We start from the raw sequence: 21328 nt of genomic DNA on the forward strand, positions 1-21328 counted from the left end.
AATCATTTCACTGAGGGGGCCCAGCACCTCTCACAGTGGGTCCAATTGGGCCCCCAAACAAATTCTACCCAAGCTATCTCTTGGTCAGCAATATATGTGAGGGACCCTTGGGCTGGGGTGAACCCCTCCGAGGTGAGGCCAAGGGAAGATGAGTTCCCAAAGATTACATAATGCAGAAACTAACAAAAAAAATCAAAGTGTGCAAGTGTGACCCATCTCCCCCCAATAGCTATGAGAACTGTACAAGTAGGTTGGAAAAGTTAATTGTCCTATTTGTTCTTAGCCATCTTATCTTTTCCCTGCCACAGACTACAAAGCAAATGTAAAAAGTATCCAATAAGATCATTAATACAAGTTAATTATTTTACACCACTGCACAGCTATTGTTTGGCTGTGATGATATCAATGATTCTAGAGCCCATCTGCCTGGTAACAGAGACCCAACTCACTGTAGCAATATATTTAGCAGATAGTCCATGAAATCATTAAGAATCAAATGAGTTGGACTACTCTACACATCTTGCCAACTTCTGGTTCCTATGCTTAAAGTCAGTGCTAACATATTTCTCTCATGATGCAGAAAACAGTGTTGAATGACTGAGGGAAGTGCAATAACCACGGCTGAAAACCAGGAATTGTATAGGAACAGACCTAGACAAGTTAGTTTGACTTGAATTTTGTGGTTCTGATCCTATATAAAGATCACCATGAACTGGCTCATTTCTTCCTTGCACCATCTTTTTCAGGACCTCTGATTCAACAATGGTAAATGAAAAATGAGTTTCCCCTTTATCAACCTGACTCAGATTCAGCCATCTGGTGCAATTATAACTAGAAAAAGAATAGATAGCCACAGCGTCAACAAGTTATAAATCTTTCAAAAAGAGTTTGATACAACAGGGTTAGGCAAATTTACAGGATTGTGAGCTACACTGGACTCTGAGGATTCCAGCAGAGAGGAGTGTGAACTACTGCTGAATGTGACACCAGTAACACTGCTGCCAAAAAAAGCTGCAATTACTGTTGAAACAGAGGTATGTAGGGTAGAAGCATTTACAATTAAAAACAGTATAGAGAGAGTAAATTATTATCTCATAATTTGGGTAACTCAATAAATCTGGTAAGCAGTAGATTCTCAACAAGCAAAAATTAATGTAATATTGGCTGCCTGAAAAAACTATTTTTAAAATGTTTACAGGATTAACATGTGGACAATTGTTTCTCAGCCATGGAGGCCTAGAAACAAAGCTCAGATTCAGAGGTAACATTTTTCTGAACTAGCTGGCACAAACAACAAGCAAGTCTGGTATTTCATCACACTGTGCTTTATGAAAGCTCCAACAGCATCAGCCTGACCCCAGCAGGACATTAGAATATATGTGATTTGGTCTAATCCAGCATTTTTACAGCTATCACTTCATGTACCAGGATGCCTAAAACATGAGGAAGGATGGACAAGAAATAAGCACAAATGCATTCCACACCTTGGCCTGATTAATAGAGGTGACACATTTGCATTTGAATACATTGGCCATTGACAGGTTTTAGAAAAACTTGCCAGGTCTTGGGTATCTAGAAGAAGTTTACCAGAACGACCTGAAATAGCAGGAAGGGATCCCCAGAGTCATTCTAATTCAGCCTTTTTTGCATAGGCTGTGAAAGACTAGTGCCACCAAAGAGACAATAAGAGTAATAACCTTAGCATCTCCTCTTAAGCATATTTTTAGAAGCAGAATAAAGGCATGGAGAACAGGCAAGCAGGTCACACAGACAAGAGAATATCATAGCTATACACCAAGCTATAAGGCCTACTTCAATTCACTGGGAAGTGCCCACGCAATGAAGTGCCACAAGGGAGCAATAGAAGCCAACTACCCTAGGGAATTTAGCTTTTGTCAAAGATGTGCTTGTTGGCAGCTCTGGAGACAAGAGGCTGCAGTTCATCCAAGAAACTGTGACACAGAAAAAATCCACCTGCTGTGCCTGAAAGCCAAGGCTGAAAGGAGATTTCAGTTGTTATGGATCAGTAAGGCTGATATCTATGAACTCTACTGCTTATATACTGCTACAACAGGAAATGTGTAGTTAAAAGTTATACTTTGAAAATCAGGAATGAAGTAGTGCAGGGTGACCCCAGTGCTCCCCATACCATGTAAATCGAAACAGTGTATTTTAATGTTAAATGCAGTCGCCACCAGCCAATAATTTAATTACATCAAGCTATGGATGACCACTGATTCCCACAAAGACTACAAACTAGGAAGCGTTGTTAGTAAAGTAAGCCTTTAAATGGAGTCTTCTGTTATTAATTACTAGATTAGTGATTCTGCAGAAATTACCTCAAAATTACTTATTTTACTGGGTAAGTTTTGAAAATCCCTGAAGATTGTGAGATGGCAGATATGGTTGCCATTTTTGTTTCTAAAAATTTTCCCCACACACATTCTTTGTATTTGTGGTTAATACACCATTCACCCAAGGGTCTACAAAAGCACCACGTCAGTGCCCTTGTAATATGACTGATAAAAGTCACCCATGAGAGGAAGTCAAGGAGATGCTAACTTGATTATGTAAAGTAAGGTAAAAGCATTAAGTTCATAACACTGCCTTCTCTAGCCTGAAAACCCTCTAGAATTTTTAGATTTCAGCTTCCGTTTGCTCTAGTCAGCATAGCCTAAAGCCAGTCTAAAACATCAGGAGAACAGTAGGTTGAGAAAAACATTCTCATATCTTGGGGAAAAGGTGGAATATTTAATCAATCAATCAATCAAGACTGCCATGATGTTAAGAAATGATGGCTGGAAACAGAGTAAGGGAACACTTATCTCCAGGCTCTTCTCTACACAAAACAGGCTATAAAAAAGGGAACAAATATCCATCTGCCTTTCCTTTTACCTGTAATACTGTAATGCGTAGTATTAATTTTAACAGGCTGACTTGAAATGCAGATCCAGAGCCTACCCAGACATTCAAAACTACAGCAAACTTTTGCAGTTTAACAGATACAGAGCACCATGTTTTACAATAGATTGCCACCCATCCCCCCACCCCGATCCAAGTTGCACTTCCCAGATCAGCTCAAAAAGCAACATTCTAGAATGTACCACTGGCAACCTCAGGTTTATTTTTGCAGTTGCATTCCTGGTAAATGTAAACAATTGCTCCAACTGGCACTCTTTTACATGCCTCAAAAATATGGGACTTTCTCACCTGTCGGATAAGTGAGGCATATGTGAATGGGGGACGAACATCTGCATTTTTGTAAAACTCATGATTCTGTGCAAGTTCTGGGGAAAGACAAAAAAGTCATTAAGTAAATAAAGTGAGGCATCACCAGGGCAATGAAACAAAGCATTCTAATGCCACTATGGCCCTCCCCAGCTACTCTCACCTGAGGAGATTGGCGTGCAGAACTTCTCTGAGTTTCTCCTGCGAATAGGCCCTACGCTGTGTAAAGTGGATGAGCTGATGACAGAAGGACCCTGTCTCAATGGAGTAATGGGTGCAGTAGCAGAGGTGGGGGGATGAGGTAATCCATCAGGGAAGGTATCAGAAGTGCTCTTTGAGAGGGTGGCACTGGAAACCAGATTAAGCTGCACAAAGAGGACAGAGAAAATGACCATGGTTAGGACCAATTCAGAAGACAAAGATAAAGAGGTTAGGTTTTGTTTAGACAAAACAAAGAAAGGTGATCATAACGTCCTTATCGATAAAATCAAGTGCTGAGATCCTGCAGCAGACAGGCAGTCACAATGTTGCAGCTATACTACATCTCCAAATCTGATTCCCCAAATCCACCTTAAATTCCAGCCAGCTGCACCAAGGTGTGTGGTGCACATGTCAAGCCTGCTCCAGGTGACTGTAGGTTGAGCAGAAGCAAAGACCTCTGTGGTTCTGTCACAACTTGTCGGCACACTGCTGACTAGTGGGAGGGGGCAGAACGTGTCATTTTCAGTGCCCCTCTCATGACTTCCACATAACTCCATCCCTTGGTATAGATGGTTGGATTTTAAGCAATAGCAAGTACATTTCTACACCACTTATCAGTGAACTAGCACTCTCTAAGCGGTTTACAATGTGTAAGCCAATTGCCCCCAACAAGTTGGATATCTATTTCACCAAGCTACAAAAGGATGGGAGACTGAAAGGACCTTGGAGCCCTCCTCTAGGATCGAATTTACAATGCTGTGGCTGCAGTACTAGCATTTAACCACTGCTCCACCATGACTCCATAAGGATTTTAAAGTGGATTTCAGGAGCATTTACAATTGTGAAAATGGGACCATGGTTAGAAATGAGATCAGGAAACAGGTACGAGGTCGTAGGTCTAAGCCATGACATCATAACTGACAAATAGGATGCCAGTCCATATGTATGAGAACTAGACAAGTCTGGTTCATCTTTATTACGGTCATAGACCAGTACAGGTAAAAAGGGTATACAGAATAAAATAAGGTAATGTTAAAAAGAATGGTAAAATCAAGGTAAAAACAGGGTAAAAACCAGGTAAAAACACAGATTAAAAACAGTATAGACACAACATGATTCCCGCTATTTGCTGTTGGGGATACAGAATAAAAGAAGGTAATGATAAAAGCAAGGTAAAAACAAGATAAAAGCCAGGTACAAACATTATTTCTTTAAAAATCTGGTGTGGCAGGGCAACATTAATACTTGTCTTCTGCGGAAGTGATTTTAACTGCAGCGGCACAGAATCTAGGGACATTATGTGTTATATTCAGATTGGTGTCTGAAAGCAGTAAGGAAGAGTAGACTTGACTGGTGTGTCCTTGGTGTTTATACAATAGAGAAGAGATAAGGCTGACACGGATGTCCCTGTAGTATGAGCATTGGAGTAATATGTGCTCAGTTGTTTCTATTTGGCCAGAGTCACAGGGGCATAGTCTGTTTGAGAAGAGAATCTTCTTATAATAAATAATAGTAAATAAAAGCTTTATTTATAACCCGCTTCTCTGTCTAAAGACAATCGAAGTGGCTTACAGTTAAAAATCCATATAATACATACATGATTACCCAATTATTCCCTCCCTCCCCTTAAAATATCAATTAAACACAATAACAGTTAAAAACTATACATTAAAATAATCAAAGAGGGCTGAATGGGGTTTCAGAAAATTCATAAAGTGGTGGGTTCAATTGAGCGGCTGAGAATAATATTCAGGAAAGGCGTGCCGGAAGAGATCCATATTGATGGCCTTTTTAAAGGCATCCAAGCTGGTAATCTGATGGATCTCCTCCGGCAGGCCGTTCCATAATCTGGGAGAGGTTGAAGAAAGGTCCTCTGGGTAGTTGCAGTCAACCTGGTTATTATAGGCTGCAATAGGTTTCCCCCAGAGGACCTGCCTTCAAGAACAGCTGAGGGGGAGGCATGGCATCATGCCAAAGTAAAGGCTCCCCTGTCTTTAGGTATTAAAAGAACTGGCAGGAGTAATATCGGAGCCATTGGCAATGATCTTTGAGAACTCCTGGAGAACAGGAGAAGTCCCAGCAGACTGGAGGAGGGTAAACGTTGTCCCCATCTTCAAAAAGGGGAAAAAAGAGGATCCAAACAATTATCGTCCAGTTAGTCTGACATCGATACCAGGAAAGATTCTAGAGCAGATCATTAAAAAGAGAGTCTGTGAACATCTAGAAGGCAATGCCATAATCACAAAAAGTCAACACGGGTTTCAAAGAAAGAAGTCATGCCATACAAATCTAATCTCTTTCTTTGATAAAATTACTAGCTTGGTAGATGAAGGGAATGCTGTGGATATCATATATCTTGATTTCAGTAAGGCTTTTGACAAAGTTTCCCATGACATTCTTGTTAACAAGCTTATAAAGTGTGGGATAGACAAGGCAACTGTTACATGGATTTGTAATTGGTTGACTGACTGAAAGCAAAGGGTGCTGAACAATGGCTCCTTTTCATCCTGGAGAGAAGTGACCAGTGGGGTCCCACAGGGCTCTGTCCTGGGCTCAGTGCTATTCAACATCTTTATCAACGACTTGGATGACAGAATTGGAAGCATTCTTATCAAATTTGCAGATGACACCAAATTAGGAGGAGTAGCTAACACTCCAGAGGACAGGATCAACATTCAAGATGACCTGAATAAACTAGAAAGTTGGGCCACAGCTAACAAAATGAACTTCAACAGGGAGAAATGCAAGGTACTACACTTAGGGCAGAAAAATAAAATGCACAGATATAGGATGGGAGACACATGGCTGAACGAGACGATGTGTGAAAGGGATCTGGGAGTCCAAGTAGACCACAAGCTGAACATGAGTGAACAGTGTGATGTGGCAGCTAAAAAAGCCAATGCAATTTTAGGCTGCATCAATAAGAGTATTGTATCTAGATCAAGGGAAGTAATAGTGCCACTCTATTCTGCTTTGGTCAGGCCCCACCTGGAATAGTGTGTCCAATTCTGGGCGCCACAATTCAAAAAGGATGTTGAAAAACTGGAACGTGTCCAAAGGAGGGCAAGTAAAATGGTGAAAGATCTAGAAACCATGTCCTATGAGGAACGACTTAAGGAACTGGGGATGTTTAGCCTGGAGAAGAGAAGGTTAAGAGGTGATATGATAGCCCTGTTTAAATACTTGAAGGGATGCCATACTGAGGAGGGAGCTGACTTGTTTTCACTTGCTCCAGAGACTAGGACCCGGAGCAATGGATGCAAGCTACAAGAAAAGAGATTCCACCTCAACATTTGGAAGAACTTCCTGACAGTAAGGGCTGTCTGACAGTGGAACAAACTCCCTCGGAGTGTAGTGGAGTCTCCTTCCTTGGAGGTCTTTAAACAGAGGCTAGATGGCCATCTGTCGGAGATGATTTGATTTGGATTCCTGCATGGCAGGGGGTTGGACTGGATGGCCCTTGCGGTCTCTTCTAACTCTATGATTCTATGATTCTATGATTCTAGGTACTTCGAGTTTTGCTAAATATACCACAGGTGATGCCAAATATCTGTTGGAGTCACTGACAATAAACGTTGGGGCGCTAGCTAGGTCTAGTTGTCACTCTATATCTATCACCTGCTGTTTGATGGTCACTTTAGCCTTTTCATATCCAATGCTGATACTAGACAAGAGAAACATCACTGATGCCCAACTAATTAAGTCAGCTGTAATAAACTGATACAAGCATCCCAAGTAAGAATTTGAGGCCCATTGTTTGCTGAACCCAAGAGAAAAGTCTACATTTGGATGGAAAATGCCTCATGTTATGCAAAGCTACATCCTGAAGCTCTTTACCAGCTAAAGCAAAAACAGTTTTATGAAAACATATGTAACTATGTAGATATCCAGAATAAAATATAAGATAAACTACTCCCCGGAAAGTCCGAATTCCTGTTTCTGTGCAGTAGAAGTTTTTAAAGCAAGAAAATGTGGAAAAAATGAAGCCAAACTTCTGGATGAATAATTTTCAGTGAAGACAACTCCACTGCCCTGCAAGGTTATTCAGTATGATTAACCTCAAAAATGGGGTGATGAATTTATGAGACAGTGGCCTATATATTGACAAGCAAGCATGCACAGATATGACGCTCATGACTGAAGCAGGATTATATCTAAGGACTTTCTTGTCTATATCACATATTTTTAACCACTACAGTATACCATTTTCTAATGGAATGCCCAAGCTGTAACTTAACTATCCCCATGAAGTGCAGTTGGCTTCACTAGTTTTTCCCAGCTGCTAGAGCTCTTTTATTTTTGCAAGTTTTTGTTGTGTATGGCAGATAAAAATGTTGAAGTTTTAACAGCTTATCCTCAGTCCTGGGTTAATTTTTTATACTGTTCTTTTTATAAAATTGTAATTTTAAACATTATAAGCCTATGCTTCTCAGGTTATTGGCTGTTGTAAGGCACTCTATGGCACTTTTTCTAAATAAATACATAAATGATGATTAGAAATGAAAGCTCCAGTTTCTAAAAAAGTTGCTGTCCTCATAAATACGAAGGATTACCTACCTGGGGGAAGGGATGTGGTGGTGAGGAATACAATTATTATTAGTGATGCAAGGTCTTTCAGCAGGATCACAGACTGACATGAAATAGAACCCCAAGAGAGCACAGATTTAGCATGCTGCTATCAGGTTTTCTTGCTATATATTTATCTTAAATGAACTGGAATGGTTGATAAGACTGTCAAATGGACAAAGGATCAGGAAGGAGCCAATGGCACACCCTACACAGTAGGAGAATCTGGGGTGTGTTTGTGTCAGTTTTTTTTTTTATTTCAGGATAGTGTGTACTGTTTCAACACTTCCAAATTTCAAATAGGTAGTGTTTTTTCAGTAGTTGCTAGTCCCACCAGTCCATGGCTGACAGGAGCAGCACAACAGTTCCAGTCTTTCTATGTGGCTGGTTTTTCCAAGCTGAAAAAAGTTAGCACAAGTATGGGTTGGGCATGGCTAGCTTTAGCTGTCCAGACATACTGTATGACCTATCAAGGCTTCTTCTATCTGACTTAATTTTATGACTATGAATGATTCTACATATCTGAGGAATCCACCTGATCTGTGCAGTGTACGTCTCTGTTATCTGACATATGGAAATGAAAATCTAAGCTCAGAAGAGGAACTGGGGACTGAAGAAGGATATTGTTATTCTAAGAGAAGAATAACAAAGTGGTAGTCTGTGACACTTTCAGGCCAGTGTTATGATTTTTCCAGTGTTCCATGATTTCATTTATAGAGAGTGATTTTGTGGATACACAAACAAGAGTTTTACTACAGGAGAAAGATATGGCAAGGTGAAAAATTAGTAGTTACTTTAGCAACTTCAATACTTTGGCTTCCTCATATCATCATGCTCTCTACTCAAAACCTGATGGTTCTTATGTCCTCCTTGGGAATAACCTCTTTTACCTTTAGCCTAGCAATGACATCAGTCAGGGGCTTTCCAGTCCTAGATAATTCTGCCAGGATGATAGGAACCCAAGGTTTGGGAAGATGGTAATCCATGTTACAAAAAAAGAAAATAAGTTAAAGAATGTAGGTGGTGGATAGATAAGGTGCTACTTACAGGCTGACTGAAGGGCTTTGGCTCTGAAGGTCTCATATGGAGATGGGCCATCATTGCCTGGAGACGTTCACTCTCTTTAGCTAGCTGTGGAGAGAACCACACAGAAAATCATTTGTCTGAAGGATGTCCCCCTCCCCTTCAGTGGTCAATTCACTTGGCCTACATTTCATCAGTAAGTTGACCCAGAAGATCAGTTGATAATCTTGCCCTTGAATAGCTTCTTCTTTATCCAGAAGAATCTCCCCCCCACACACACACCTCCTTTCACTTGCACAATTGAGCCTCAGTGTGCACATGCCATCCTCCTGTCTTGACTAATACTTCCTAAGTACAGTAATGTGACAATACAAGGCTGTTCCCTTTAGCTCTCGCTGTGGTGCTTAGCTATAGCCCTCCTGAAGGAAAAAACTGCCATCTTCCCTAATTCTACAGTAACACTGACTTTTTCTGAGAGCCACAAACCCAGCCAGGATATCACATTTCCAAGACGGTGAGAAGTGCCTTTTCCTATTGGATATCAAAATCTGGATGTATGGTTATGTTTTCTACTCTAGTGCATCTGCTGTGCACTAATATTAGCTGTAACACTGACCTCACTATAAGGGCTTTGGGCATACAGAAACAGAAGAAGCTACTATTGACAAAAGAAGCCACAATGTACATACAATCCTGAACATCCAAAAACATATTTCGTCCATTGCCTTTCCACTCAGCTCTTCTTCTTTTCATCCACTATGCTACCTAAACCTTATGCGATGGTCTCTTTACACATCTGAGGTATCAAGGTCGTCATCCCCCAAGTGGAGCTGCTGGATCACTTGTACAAGCTTTCTTTTTTTTTTTTTTTTTTGCAACTGTCTCAGATTAGACCCTTCCTTATGTTTTCCTTTGCACATTCCAACTTGTCCATGTTTTGCATCTCTTCTTCCCCCAACCACAGCTTCCTCTCAGCCATCTATCATGCTTTTCCCAACCCACCCACACACCTGCCCATCCATCTTTCCAGATGTGCAACATTGGTTTAATTGCATGCTTCTGGGGTGTGTGTTTATTTCTCAGTGTGCGGAGAAGGGTGAAATATTCGCTGTGGCACAGGGAGAGAGTTTGAGTGCTGCAGAAGCAATGGGATCTGACACCATCTCCCTTTGTGTCACCTTCTCTTTCTGAGTCCTCCCCTCAAACTTTGCCTCAGTTCCTCCCTGACCTGATTGGCCCCTGTGCAGAATGTAGGACACACCCAAAGAGGGTATTTCTCTCCTCTCCCACTGGGTTTGGAATCCTTGCCCACAACAAAAGGAAAGGGCCAGTGAGGCAGGAGTTAAAGGCAGCAGCCAGAGTGGAGTTTGCTGAAAGTTTGAGCAGCTCTGACGCAAGGACGCTCTGGCACTGTCATGGCTCTCATTAGAGATGACAGATCCACTCTCGTGATGCAGACACTCTTGCTGCCGACACAGCAGGAGCTCTGTGGTGAAAATGTTATAATTGGGAGCTCTGGTGGCAGGTTCTCCTTTTCATGCATGGAGCTTTCTGCTCTCTTAAAAGATTCTCTCTCCCACATTCCCTCTTTTAAGCTTCAGTAATTGCTTTCAACCTTTTGCTTTAGTGAATGTTTGGGAACAGGCTAGAATCACACGGTTTGACTCAGAGTATGTAACAATCTTAACTCTGATCTTTTGAGTGCTGTATTCCTTTCTAATTTAATACTTCTCTTCTGGCATGTCTCTACATTCATTCTCAGGCACCCATCTGCAACTACTGACCAAAGTTTAGTTTCAACAGAGACTGCCTGTACTGTGTATTATAGCTGGCTGGCTCTTCGGTACTCTCTTTCCTCTGCCACTAATCCTGCTGCTGCAGAGAGTCATGTTCCAGGGAACACTGGTCTTTTCAGTCATGTGCTCCCTTATACTTATCAAATCTAGTAACACAGATGCCCCTGCCACACAATCCCTCCAGAGTCCATCAGACCAGAATCAGTACTAGTAATCGCAGAAAGCTGGATGGTAATGAAATAGAAAGTATTCCCTGTTTATTTCCCACTCTGGGCAATAATTATATATTACAGACCATATGCTGCATTACCTGGCCCTACACATTATACAATCTTTTATCAGTATCACTTAGGTACCAAAGTAAAATCCATAATTCCTTTAGATGTGCCTTCCAATTGACCAATGTGTATTCTCATGTTAAATATACTCAGCTTCTCTGTGTGCCTTACCAATTCCTATAGGAGATATGTGATTGCTACTCTGATCACAAGCAGCATATAACCCCACTCTTACTCCTGACAGCATCTGTTAATACAGGGCTGGGGAAGGTGATACCCACAGGCTGCATGCAGCACCAACCCTATTTTGTGGCTCCCTAGACACCCTCAAAGCTCTAGACACTCTGAAAAATTAATTGGAGGAATTAAAAAACCACAGAGACTTTGCTTCCCTTACCCCTTATGACCCACCCACCATCTCCCAAATGGCCTCAATGAAACTGAAACAAATGGAAGTGACATCATGCCATTCTGATTTGGGGAAAACCCAGTATTGCCCTCTGCCAGTGTGTAGGGGCAAAGAATAGTCCCACCCTTAGTGCAGTTGCCTAACCTTGTGTTAATAAAAACCAAATGTTATAATGTCAGCATCCTGGATGTTTTTTCTGCTCCTCCACTACTTCACTATCAAAAATTCTACTTATGGTGACTTATCATCATGATTATTGGATATTTCCAGAATAGAGGCAAAGATGCTCTACTATTATTTTTAGTAGTATTCACATATTTCTTGTTAGCTCTTGGCTGTAAACTAATTCAGTGATATTCCAGAAATATTTTCCAACCACAGAACTGAAATCTTTGTTTATGGAAGCAAGGTACATCTCAGCTGATTTTCACAGTGCTTGCCAATTTCAGCAGCATCACTGGATTCATCTATGATTGATTCGCATGTCCAAGATACTGTCCCAAACTGAGAGTTGGAAATATCAACACATGAGAACACAAAATGGGAACAATGAAAGCCATGAAAAGTTCATGGTCTGCCTGTGTTCCTTGGCAATGGTCCAAGGATACCAGATAAATCTATTCACTAAGTTTTTAGCTTTCTTTATTTTAGCCTTCTAAAACCACCTTTTTCCACTGCAGGCCCCTTTGTGCCTTGACAAGTGAACATATGGTGAGAAAACCTGCTGCAACAGAACAGATAATAAAAGCCTTAAACCACTAAGAGTATTTTCTCCTCCATCTCAGTTGTTCTCTAACTCATCATCAGGTACATATTCACTGACAGGTGGAGAAGTGAAATGTGAACTTAGTTGTACACAGATAAAAGTTGTAGTGATTGCTGTCCTTGCAACAATAAAACAAATCCTGTGGTGACTGTGGAAATTGGCACTGTCAGTATTCAACTCACACTTCTATTCATCCAGTTGTGGGGATGCATATGGCATATTCCGCTCAAAAATTACTTCAGGAAAAGTGGCTGAGGGGGAGGGATATGGGAAGCAACCCTTAGGTATTCCGTAAAATAGTGTAAAGGAATTCTAAATTAGTCAGTAAGGTACACAAACACCAAAAGAATATAGTTCCTTGATCTTGCTATGGTCAAGAATTTTAACTTGAACTAAATATTGCATACATTGACACTCACCTGTATTTCCAGCTGCTGTACCACTTGCATTTGAACTCGACACTGAGCCGTGCTCCGGTCATCAAGTGCATGTTCTGTATTGAGGTGTCTAAAAAACAGAAGACATTGTTTTCCCCTCTTAGTGAGTTAACATGAGCAATGCTTGAAAAATCAGAGCTCCTTTTACTTTTTTCACCAATTTATTCTAATTCTCTAATATGCTGGTTTAAAGCTGAAATCCAGTCTGTGATGGCCTAGACAATGATTTTTTTTTAAAAAAAAAGATTTAATTGTCCTATTTCTATCCTGTTCTTCCTCTCAAGAACTTAATCCAGCAGACATTCACTGAACATCACTGCTACACAAGGACTAGAGATTAGGGTTTCCTGATCCAACTCTTAACATTCTTATTCACTCCTCCATACATATCCACAGCAAATTGTCCAATGATATTTATGACAGTCTATATTATCATAGCATAACAATCAAAAGATTGGGTGAATATCCTGAACTATGAATGGTGAATCATCATACTCATCAACTAATTAGAAATATAGCTCAACATTCTTATGTTCCTATATTCCCACAGATTTTGTTTTCACTCAGCAAGGATGGGTTATAAGGACAGAATATCTATCTCTCTTTCACCCATTACATCCTCAGTATTCCCACTGTGGGCTCATGGTTTTGCCTGAAAAAACTGTCCTGCCCTTCATTTTAAGCCCAGTTCCAGTGGGCAAGTGACGATTTGAGATAGAAATATTTTGCTATATCAAGTTTAACAAAACCAGAGCAAGTCTGGGCTTTAACTTACACTGCAAAGCTTGTGCATTTAAACTGTGTGTGCTAGGTTTTTTACTGTCAGCCAAATGAATTAGACTGGCATAGTGTGGAGAACGATATCCATTTTATTTCAAGAGCCTTGCTTTAGTTATTAAACAACATCCAATGTAATCTTACTATTTTAAGCAATGTCAAGACATTTTCATGTGAGTGGGTAGTTGGGCATGGCTGTCTAATGCTAGGAGGCTCCATTTGGGCCAGAATTACATATGGTAGTGCAGGTGGAGGAGATTTTACCTCCAGCACCTTCGCCTATTTGCATGCAAAAGACTAGGATGGGCTCTGAAGGAGCATACAAGTGGCCCCTCCATCTGCTTCAGGTCTGTTTGTTTGGCACCTGTTGGCTAAGAACAGTGATCTTTCGGTAGCAAAAGGCAGGTGGGGCTGGCAACATTTGCTGAAGTGCTTACAGAATAAAGCTATACACACACTGATTAGGCACACAGCCTGTGTTTCCTAACTTTGCCATCCCTTCCAAAACGTCATTTCAAACCCCCACAACATTCTGTTCGAAGGCAGTGGAGTGGGAGGTTGAAGCAAGCATGGTGGGGGGAGAGGAGAGAAAATGAGGAGAAGTATATATGCATGTGGAGGGATGTAGGGAGCATGTTTAGTAGAAAAGCATAGAAGGGTGGTTGGGGGGGGGGGGGAATCCTGAACAGGCAAGAAAAGAAAACCCGTCAGTTTCATCTGATGTCTTTGCTAAAAATCTTGGCTACAAAGAGATCTAATTGCAAATGAACTAATTAAGTAAACCTCTGACGAAGCGTGAAAACAATTTGTTTGACCCTGACGCTAGCAGAGGGCTCTTAGACAGCGGAGTTAATCAGTCAGTGACAGAGCCCACAAGCAGTGTCAGCAGGCTGCCGTACTGCCATCTGTTTCTCTCTAGTTCTCCTCCCCCCACCTCCTTTTTTCCTATCATGGGCAAGCTATAAACTTTACTGTTATGTCTCCTCTTTCCCGCCTAAGCCTTCACATTTATGTAGGTCTCAGTCAGCCTCTTTCTCTGTTAGCATATTCTTGCCTGCAATCCCCTTGTTCTCCTTTCTTTCTACACGCTGCATAGTGCCTGGCACCTTCTAAGCTCTTCCCAACAAAATCAATGTCAGGGATACAGTTGTATTTTGCAGAAATGTAACAGAGCAACCTAGCTCCATTTCACAGAAGGGGAAGTAAAGCACAAGTATTGTGGCCAATGTTTCTAACTCTAACAACTCCATATGTCTCTGCTTAAGTTTTCTAGGATGGGGGAAGAGGTGTTAAATATTGTGGGTCACATATTCTATAGAATGAAATTTATTTTTGAAGTTCCCAAGCTCACTATGCACTATCCCCATCCCTAGTGTGGTGAGAATGCCTCTAGAAATAAAGCAAGCTATCTTTATGCTCCAAAGCATCAGTAAACAGTAAGAGGGAAGACAAGGGGCAAAGAACACAGTTGCAGTAGAATGCTTTTCACAAAGAAGGGGGTTACCTACTTGATAAACTGTCCCAAGTCCTCACAGAGGGTTTCACAACCAGGCCACTTGCACTCTCCATGTCCATACAGAGGATGAGAACCAGGGGTCTCCTCATGAGAAGAGCTGTGAAGGAGGGGGCAAAATAAAATAAAATAAAAGGCATTAGCATCAAGCTATTAAAGGCAGCTCCAGACATGTCTCCTAGATATTTTCACCAAGGCCTGATGTTCTAATGAATGGTTGGAATAAAACTGCAGAAGGGAGATTCACCTTATATAGACTTTCACATCTCTCCTCTCCAGACCATAAATACATTATATTGTTCAATAGCACTGTTTGGTCAAAAGGCAAACCCATAAGGGAGTTATGGTGGATCAGATATGCTCATTCAGAACATCCAACCTCTATAGAATCTCCATTACCTGCAGTGTGCACATTGGTTTCCCACCCATTTAAACACATTACTAGCATGGGCAGCCTGATTCTAAATGGCTAAACTCATAATAACAGATACAGACTAGAAGAATGACATGGTTCATCTTCATTCATCTTTTTGATCCTTTTTGCAGCTGGATACTCAAATGTCATTAGTGGCACAAAACATAAACTGCTGCTCTGAAGCTATGAAATGACCTGCCAGAGAAGATCCGCCACATTTCTACTCTTACAGCCTTTAATAAGGCTCTTAAGATGGATCTCTTCCAGCAGGCCTTCCCTACCTAGTTCCTCTCCCTATTTACTGTGACTTACGTCGCTCTGTCACCAATTTTTCTCTTAAATTTAACGAGAAGAATTAAATTAAAATTAATTAAAATAAAATTCTTGCCTCAAGAAGATGAACCCTCCCTCCGTTCTTACTGTCATCATCAGACCTGGGAGGGAGTGAAAAAGACAGGCCCAATTCCATCAGGTCTAACTGTGAATTCTGTAACTCACATCACTCTCTTTTATTTTATTGTATTGTATTTTATTTATTTTTTGTATTTTATTTTATTGTGTTCTCTGTATTTTTATTGCTGTAACCTGCCTGGATTCCTTATGACTGGGCGGGATATAAATAATAATAATAAAAAATAATAAAGTAGATGTGAATCTTCTTGGGAAAATGTGATTTGTCATAGTTAGCCACGTCCCTTTATCATCTAAGATATTACAGTGGACTGTAAATGGAACTGCTTATGTTGGTTTGGAATACAGTGGCCAGTGAACACATCTCAACAGTATTTAAAGCCTACTAGATTATTTCTCAACATAAGGTACTAAAAAGTCTAGAGTCAACAGAACTGATAAAATGTCTCTGGAAAGCTCAACATTTCTGTCATTTGCAAAGCTTCCTTTCCAAAATATTTTATTTAATTTTATTTTATCCATCTTTCTTCCAGTATGGGACTCAAGTCAGCTAGCACCTACTCTGTTTAGCACCTACTCTGCTTGTCTTCATTTTAGTACCTTTTAATGTAACTGACCAAATAGTTTCCAAACTTTTAGTGGATGACCAATCTGTTGCTGTTTCATTTGGGTTATGATTTTGTAAAGGTTTTAGTAAAGATTATCTTTTCCAATATTTTTTAATATGTGACAATCTGCCCAACTGAAACATAAATACAGTGGGCCCTCAGTATCCACGGAGTTTGGTTCCTGACCCACCCACCCCAGATACCAAAAACCATGGATGCTCAAGTCCGCATTTAACATTTAAAATTACCTGGGTGACAAGCACCAGGAAGGCATTCCCCCTGCACATTCCCATCACAAAGGCTCTGCCAGAATTTAAACCTTTTCCTGACTCTATTTCCCACCTTCTCAACCTTTTCATCAGAAAGCCTCTGCCAGATTTGCTACTGGTCCACTTCAGGGAGAGGAGGCAGAAGGAGTTGGGCAAGGAGGTATATTGGCAGGAAAGGGGGTTTAAATTCTGCCAGAGGCTTCCTTGTGTGGAGGTGGGAAATAAAGTGAGGCAGTTTAAATTCTGGCAGAGGCTTCCTTGTGAGAAAATGAGAGTGAGGCAGGAGTTTAAATTGTGGAAAAAAGAGGCTTCCTTGTGAGAAAAGTGGGAAACAAGTGACTTTAAATTCTAGCACAGGTTTCCTTGTGTCAAAGTGGGAAATGAATAAGGAAATTTAAATTCTGGGAAATACAGCCTTGTGAGAGAGTGGGAAATGGTGTGAGGCAGGGATTAAATTTTGGCAGTAGCTTTGTAATAAGAAGGTAGGAAAGAGTGATGAAGAGGTTTAGGTTCTGATTGTAGCTTTGTGCTGGAATTGATTTTCATGGGGGCAGGAGGCACTGACTTGCCAGGGTCTAGCCTCAGCCTTTGCTAGTGTCCTGGGATTGCTTCTCAGCCTGGTCATTGCAGCTTAAAAAAATAAATAAATGTTTCTTCATTTCAACCCATGGTTTCTCAAATTCAATCAAATGACTAGAATGTAGTCATAGAGGGGTATAACCTTTTTAAAAGTAATAAGCCAAACCGGAAAGGAGGAGGAGTAGCATTATATGTCAGGGATGTCTACACCTATGAAGAGATCCAGGACTTAAATCCTGGAAGCCAGGTGGAGAGCATCTGGATAAAAATTAAAGGGAAAGGAAACAACAAGGATGTTATTGTGGGAGTCTACTATAGACCCCCAAGTCAGATGGAGGAATTAGATGATGTCTTTCTAGAACAGATGACCACTCTCTCAGATAGGGGAAACAGAGTAGTGATGGGAGATTTCAACTATCCTGATATTCATTGGAAATCATATTCAGCCAAAACATTAAGGTCTAGCAAATTCCTCACTTGCCTGGAAGACAATTTCATTGTCCAAAAGGTGGAAGAGGCAACAAGGGGATCAGCCATTTTAGATCTGATCCTAACCAACAGGGATTACCTGGTTAATGGGGTGCAACTGGTGGGATCCTTACGTGGGAGTGACCATGTTCTCCTGGAGTTTGTTATTCAGTGGAAAGGAGAAGCCAGGCATAGTCAGAGACACTTTTTAGACTTTAAGAAAGCTGATTTCAATAAACTCAGGGAAATACTGGGGTAATCCCACGGTAATCCCATGGTTAGGAGTAGTAAAAGAGAAGGGAGTTCAGGATGGATGGGAGTTTCTCAAAAGGGAGACACTGAAGGCACAATTTCAAACAGTTCCAATGAGGAGGAAAAATGGGAGGAAACTGGGATGGGTGACTAAGGAACTTTCAACTGAGCTAAGTTTTAAACGGGACATGTACAAGAAAAGGAAAAGGGGGGATCACTAAGGAGAAATTCAAAGAAATAGCTAGCACATGCAGGGGTAAAGTCAGAAAAGCGAAAGCACAGAATGAGCTCTGGCTTGCTAGAGAGGTTAAGAACAACCAAGAGGGCTTTTTGGGGTATGTCAGTAGCAAAAGGAAGGAGAAGGATATTGTGGGGCCACTGTGTGGAGAAGATAGTGAAATGCTAAAAGGGGACAGAGGAAAGGCAGAATTACTCAACACCTTCTTTGTCTCAGTGTTCTTAGAAAAGGAAAAGGGTGCTCAGCCTAAGGAAAATGGAGCAGAGAACACAAAATGAGAAATGCAGCAAAGAATAAATAAAGAGGAAGTACAGTAATGCCTGGTTACAAATTTAAATCTCAAGTACCAAATGACCTACAGCCAAGGGTTTTAAAAGAATTAGCAAATGTAATCTCAGGGCCATTAGCAATAACTTTTGAGAACTCCTGGAGACCAGGAGTAGTCCCAGCAGACTGGAGGAGGGCAAACGTTGTCCCCATCTTCAAAAAGGAAAAAAAGAGGATCCCAACAATTATCGTCCAGTTAGTTTGACATCTATACCAAGAAAGATTCTAGAGCAGATCAATAAACAGAGTGTCTGTGAACAACTACATGGCAATTCCATAATCACAAAAAGTCAACATGGGTTTCTGAGAAACAAGTCATGCCAGACAAATCTGATGTCTTTCTTTGATAAAATTACAGGCTCGATAGACAAAGTGAATGCTGGATTTCGGTAAGGCCTTTGACAAGGTCCCTCATTATATTCTTGTAAACAAGCTAGCAAAATGTGGGCTAGACAATGCAACTGTTAGGTAGATTTGTAATTGGCTGACCGGGTGCTCCACAATGGCTCTTCTTCATCCTGGATAAAAGTAACAAGTAGGGTGCCACAGGGTTATGTCCTGAGCCCACTGCTATTCAACATCTTTATCAATGACTTGAATGAAGGAATAGATAGTATCTTATCAAATTTGCAGATGGCACCAACTTAAGAGGAGTAGCTAATACCCCAGAGGTCAGTATCAAAAGTCAAAATGACCTTAATAGATTAGAAAGCTGGGTCAAAACTAACAAAATGAACTTCAACAGGGAGAAATGCAAGATACTGCACTTAGGTAGCAAAAATGCAATGCATAGATATAGGATGGGGGACACCTGCCTTAAGGACACTACGTGTGAGACAGATCTAGGAATCCTAATAGACCACAAATTGAACATGAGTCAACAGTGTGATGTGGCAGCTAAAAAGGCCCATGTGATTTTAGACTGCATCAATAGAAGTATAGTGTCTAGATCAAGGGAAGTAATAGTGCCACTGTATTCTGCTTTGGTCAGGCCCCACCTGGAAAACTGTGTCCAGTTCTGGGCACAATTCAAAAGGGATGTTGACAGACTGGAGCATGTCCAAAGGAGGGCCACCAAAATGGTAAAGGGCTTGGAAACCATGGCTTAAAAGACTTAGGGAGCTGGTTATGTTTAGCCTGGAAAAGAAATGGTTAAGAGGTGATATGATAGCCCTGTTTAAGTATTTGAAGGGATGTCACATTGAGGATGGAACAAGCTTATTTTCTGCTGCTCCAGAGACTAGAACATAGAACAATTGATGCAAGCTACAGGAAAAAGAGATTCCACCTCAACATTAGGAGGAACTTCCTAACAGTAAAAACTCTTAGACAGTGGAACACACTTCCTCAGAGTGGGGTGGAGTCTACTTCTTTTGAGGTCTTTTAACAGAGGCTGGATGGCCACCTGTTGGGGATGCTTTGATTGTGAGTTCCTGCGTGGCAGGGGGGTTGGACTGCATGGCCTTTGTTGTCTCTTCCAACTATAATAATAATAATAATAATAATAATAAATTTATTTATATACCGCCCTTCTACAAAATCAGGGCTGTGCACAACATTCCACAAATTACAATAATACATATAAACAAATTGTACATTCAGTTAAAATCCAATAAAATAATAAAACACTCCAGCCAGCTTGCCATTGCTGACGAAGAGAAGAGGGTAGGGTTATTCGGGGCTCATATCAGGGTATGCCTGTGTGAATAGAAAAGTCTTCAGCCCCTTTTTAAACTGGGCCAGGGAGGTGGCCGAGCGGAGCTCAATGGGCAGAGAGTTCCAGAGGTTGGGGGCCGAGATGGTGAAGGCCCTCCTAGAAGTGGAAGCTAATCTAGCCCCTGGAACCCTTAGCAACTGCTGCCCAGTTGTTCTGAGTGTGCGAGGCGGATTGTATGGAGAGAGGCGGTCCTCAAGGTACCCTGGGCCCAAGCCATTTAGGGCTTTATAGGTAATAACCAACACCTTGTATTGCGCCCGGAAGCGAATAGGCAGCCAGTGCAAATCCTTAAGCACTGGTGTTATATGACTGGCCCTGGATATGCCAGTGACCAGTCGGGCTGCCATATTCTGCACTAGTTGTAGCTTCCGGGTATGGTACAAGGGTTGCCCCATGTAGAACGCATTGCAGAAATCCAAGCGAGAGGTTACCAGAGCATGTACTACAGTTTCAGGGTCCTTCTGGCCCAGGTAGGGGTGCAGCTGGCATATCAGCCGAAGCTGATAACAGGTGCTCCTGACCGTCGCATCCACCTGAGATGTAAGGTGGAGCGACGAGTCAAGAAGCACCCCCAGACTGCGTACTGAGTCCTTCACAGGAAGCGTGATCCTGTTCAGGACAGGTGGAACCACCACCTTCCCCGGGCCAGGAGAACCTATCACGAGCACCTCCGTTTTCTCTGGATTCAGGCTGAGTCTGTTTTCCCTCATCCAGCCCATTACCGACTCCAGACAGGCCACGAGAGGAGAGATGCCATCCCCGGTCACTGCATCAGTCGGAGACATAGAGAAAACTATTTGGGTGTCATCAGCGTACTGATAACCCCACGCCCCATGTCTCCAGATGATCTCTCCCAGCGGTTTCATGTAAATGTTAAAAACTATATGATTCTGTCCATGGGTACTGAACTTCTGGATACCACGGGTCCACTATATTTCAACATAAAAATGTTAAATAAATAAATAAATAATTTTTATCACCCAGTGGCATAATTAAAACTCTTTTATTGTGAAACTTACTTATCAGCAAAGTTTTACTAGAGCTATAAAA

At 41.4% G+C, this 21328-nt stretch overlaps 1 protein-coding gene across 4 annotated transcripts in view; it reads right to left on the reverse strand.

Moving 5' to 3' along the window:
- LOC149316036 (forkhead box protein P4-like) overlaps positions 1 to 21328 on the reverse strand; it is a 194223-nt gene that overhangs the window by 31504 nt on the left and 141391 nt on the right. For 3 of the 4 annotated variants that reach the window (XM_089514649.1, XM_089514647.1, XM_089514648.1), the window contains exons 8-12: positions 14990 to 15094; positions 12687 to 12774; positions 9043 to 9126; positions 3392 to 3593; positions 3211 to 3287 (exon numbers count right to left, since the gene is read on the reverse strand). In XM_089514649.1, the coding sequence (XP_089370775.1) occupies positions 3211 to 3287; positions 3392 to 3593; positions 9043 to 9126; positions 12687 to 12774; positions 14990 to 15094 (556 nt within the window). Of the gene's footprint in view, positions 1 to 3210; positions 3288 to 3391; positions 3594 to 8885; positions 8980 to 9042; positions 9127 to 12686; positions 12775 to 14989; positions 15095 to 21328 lie in introns of all 4 variants that reach the window. The other variant, XM_089514650.1, reaches the window with a different exon arrangement.

This window comes from Sceloporus occidentalis, unplaced genomic scaffold (assembly GCF_023333645.1).
Source record: "Sceloporus occidentalis isolate IW3139 unplaced genomic scaffold, rSceOcc1.0.p SCAF_3, whole genome shotgun sequence".
Taxonomy (NCBI): Eukaryota; Metazoa; Chordata; class Lepidosauria; order Squamata; family Phrynosomatidae; genus Sceloporus; species Sceloporus occidentalis.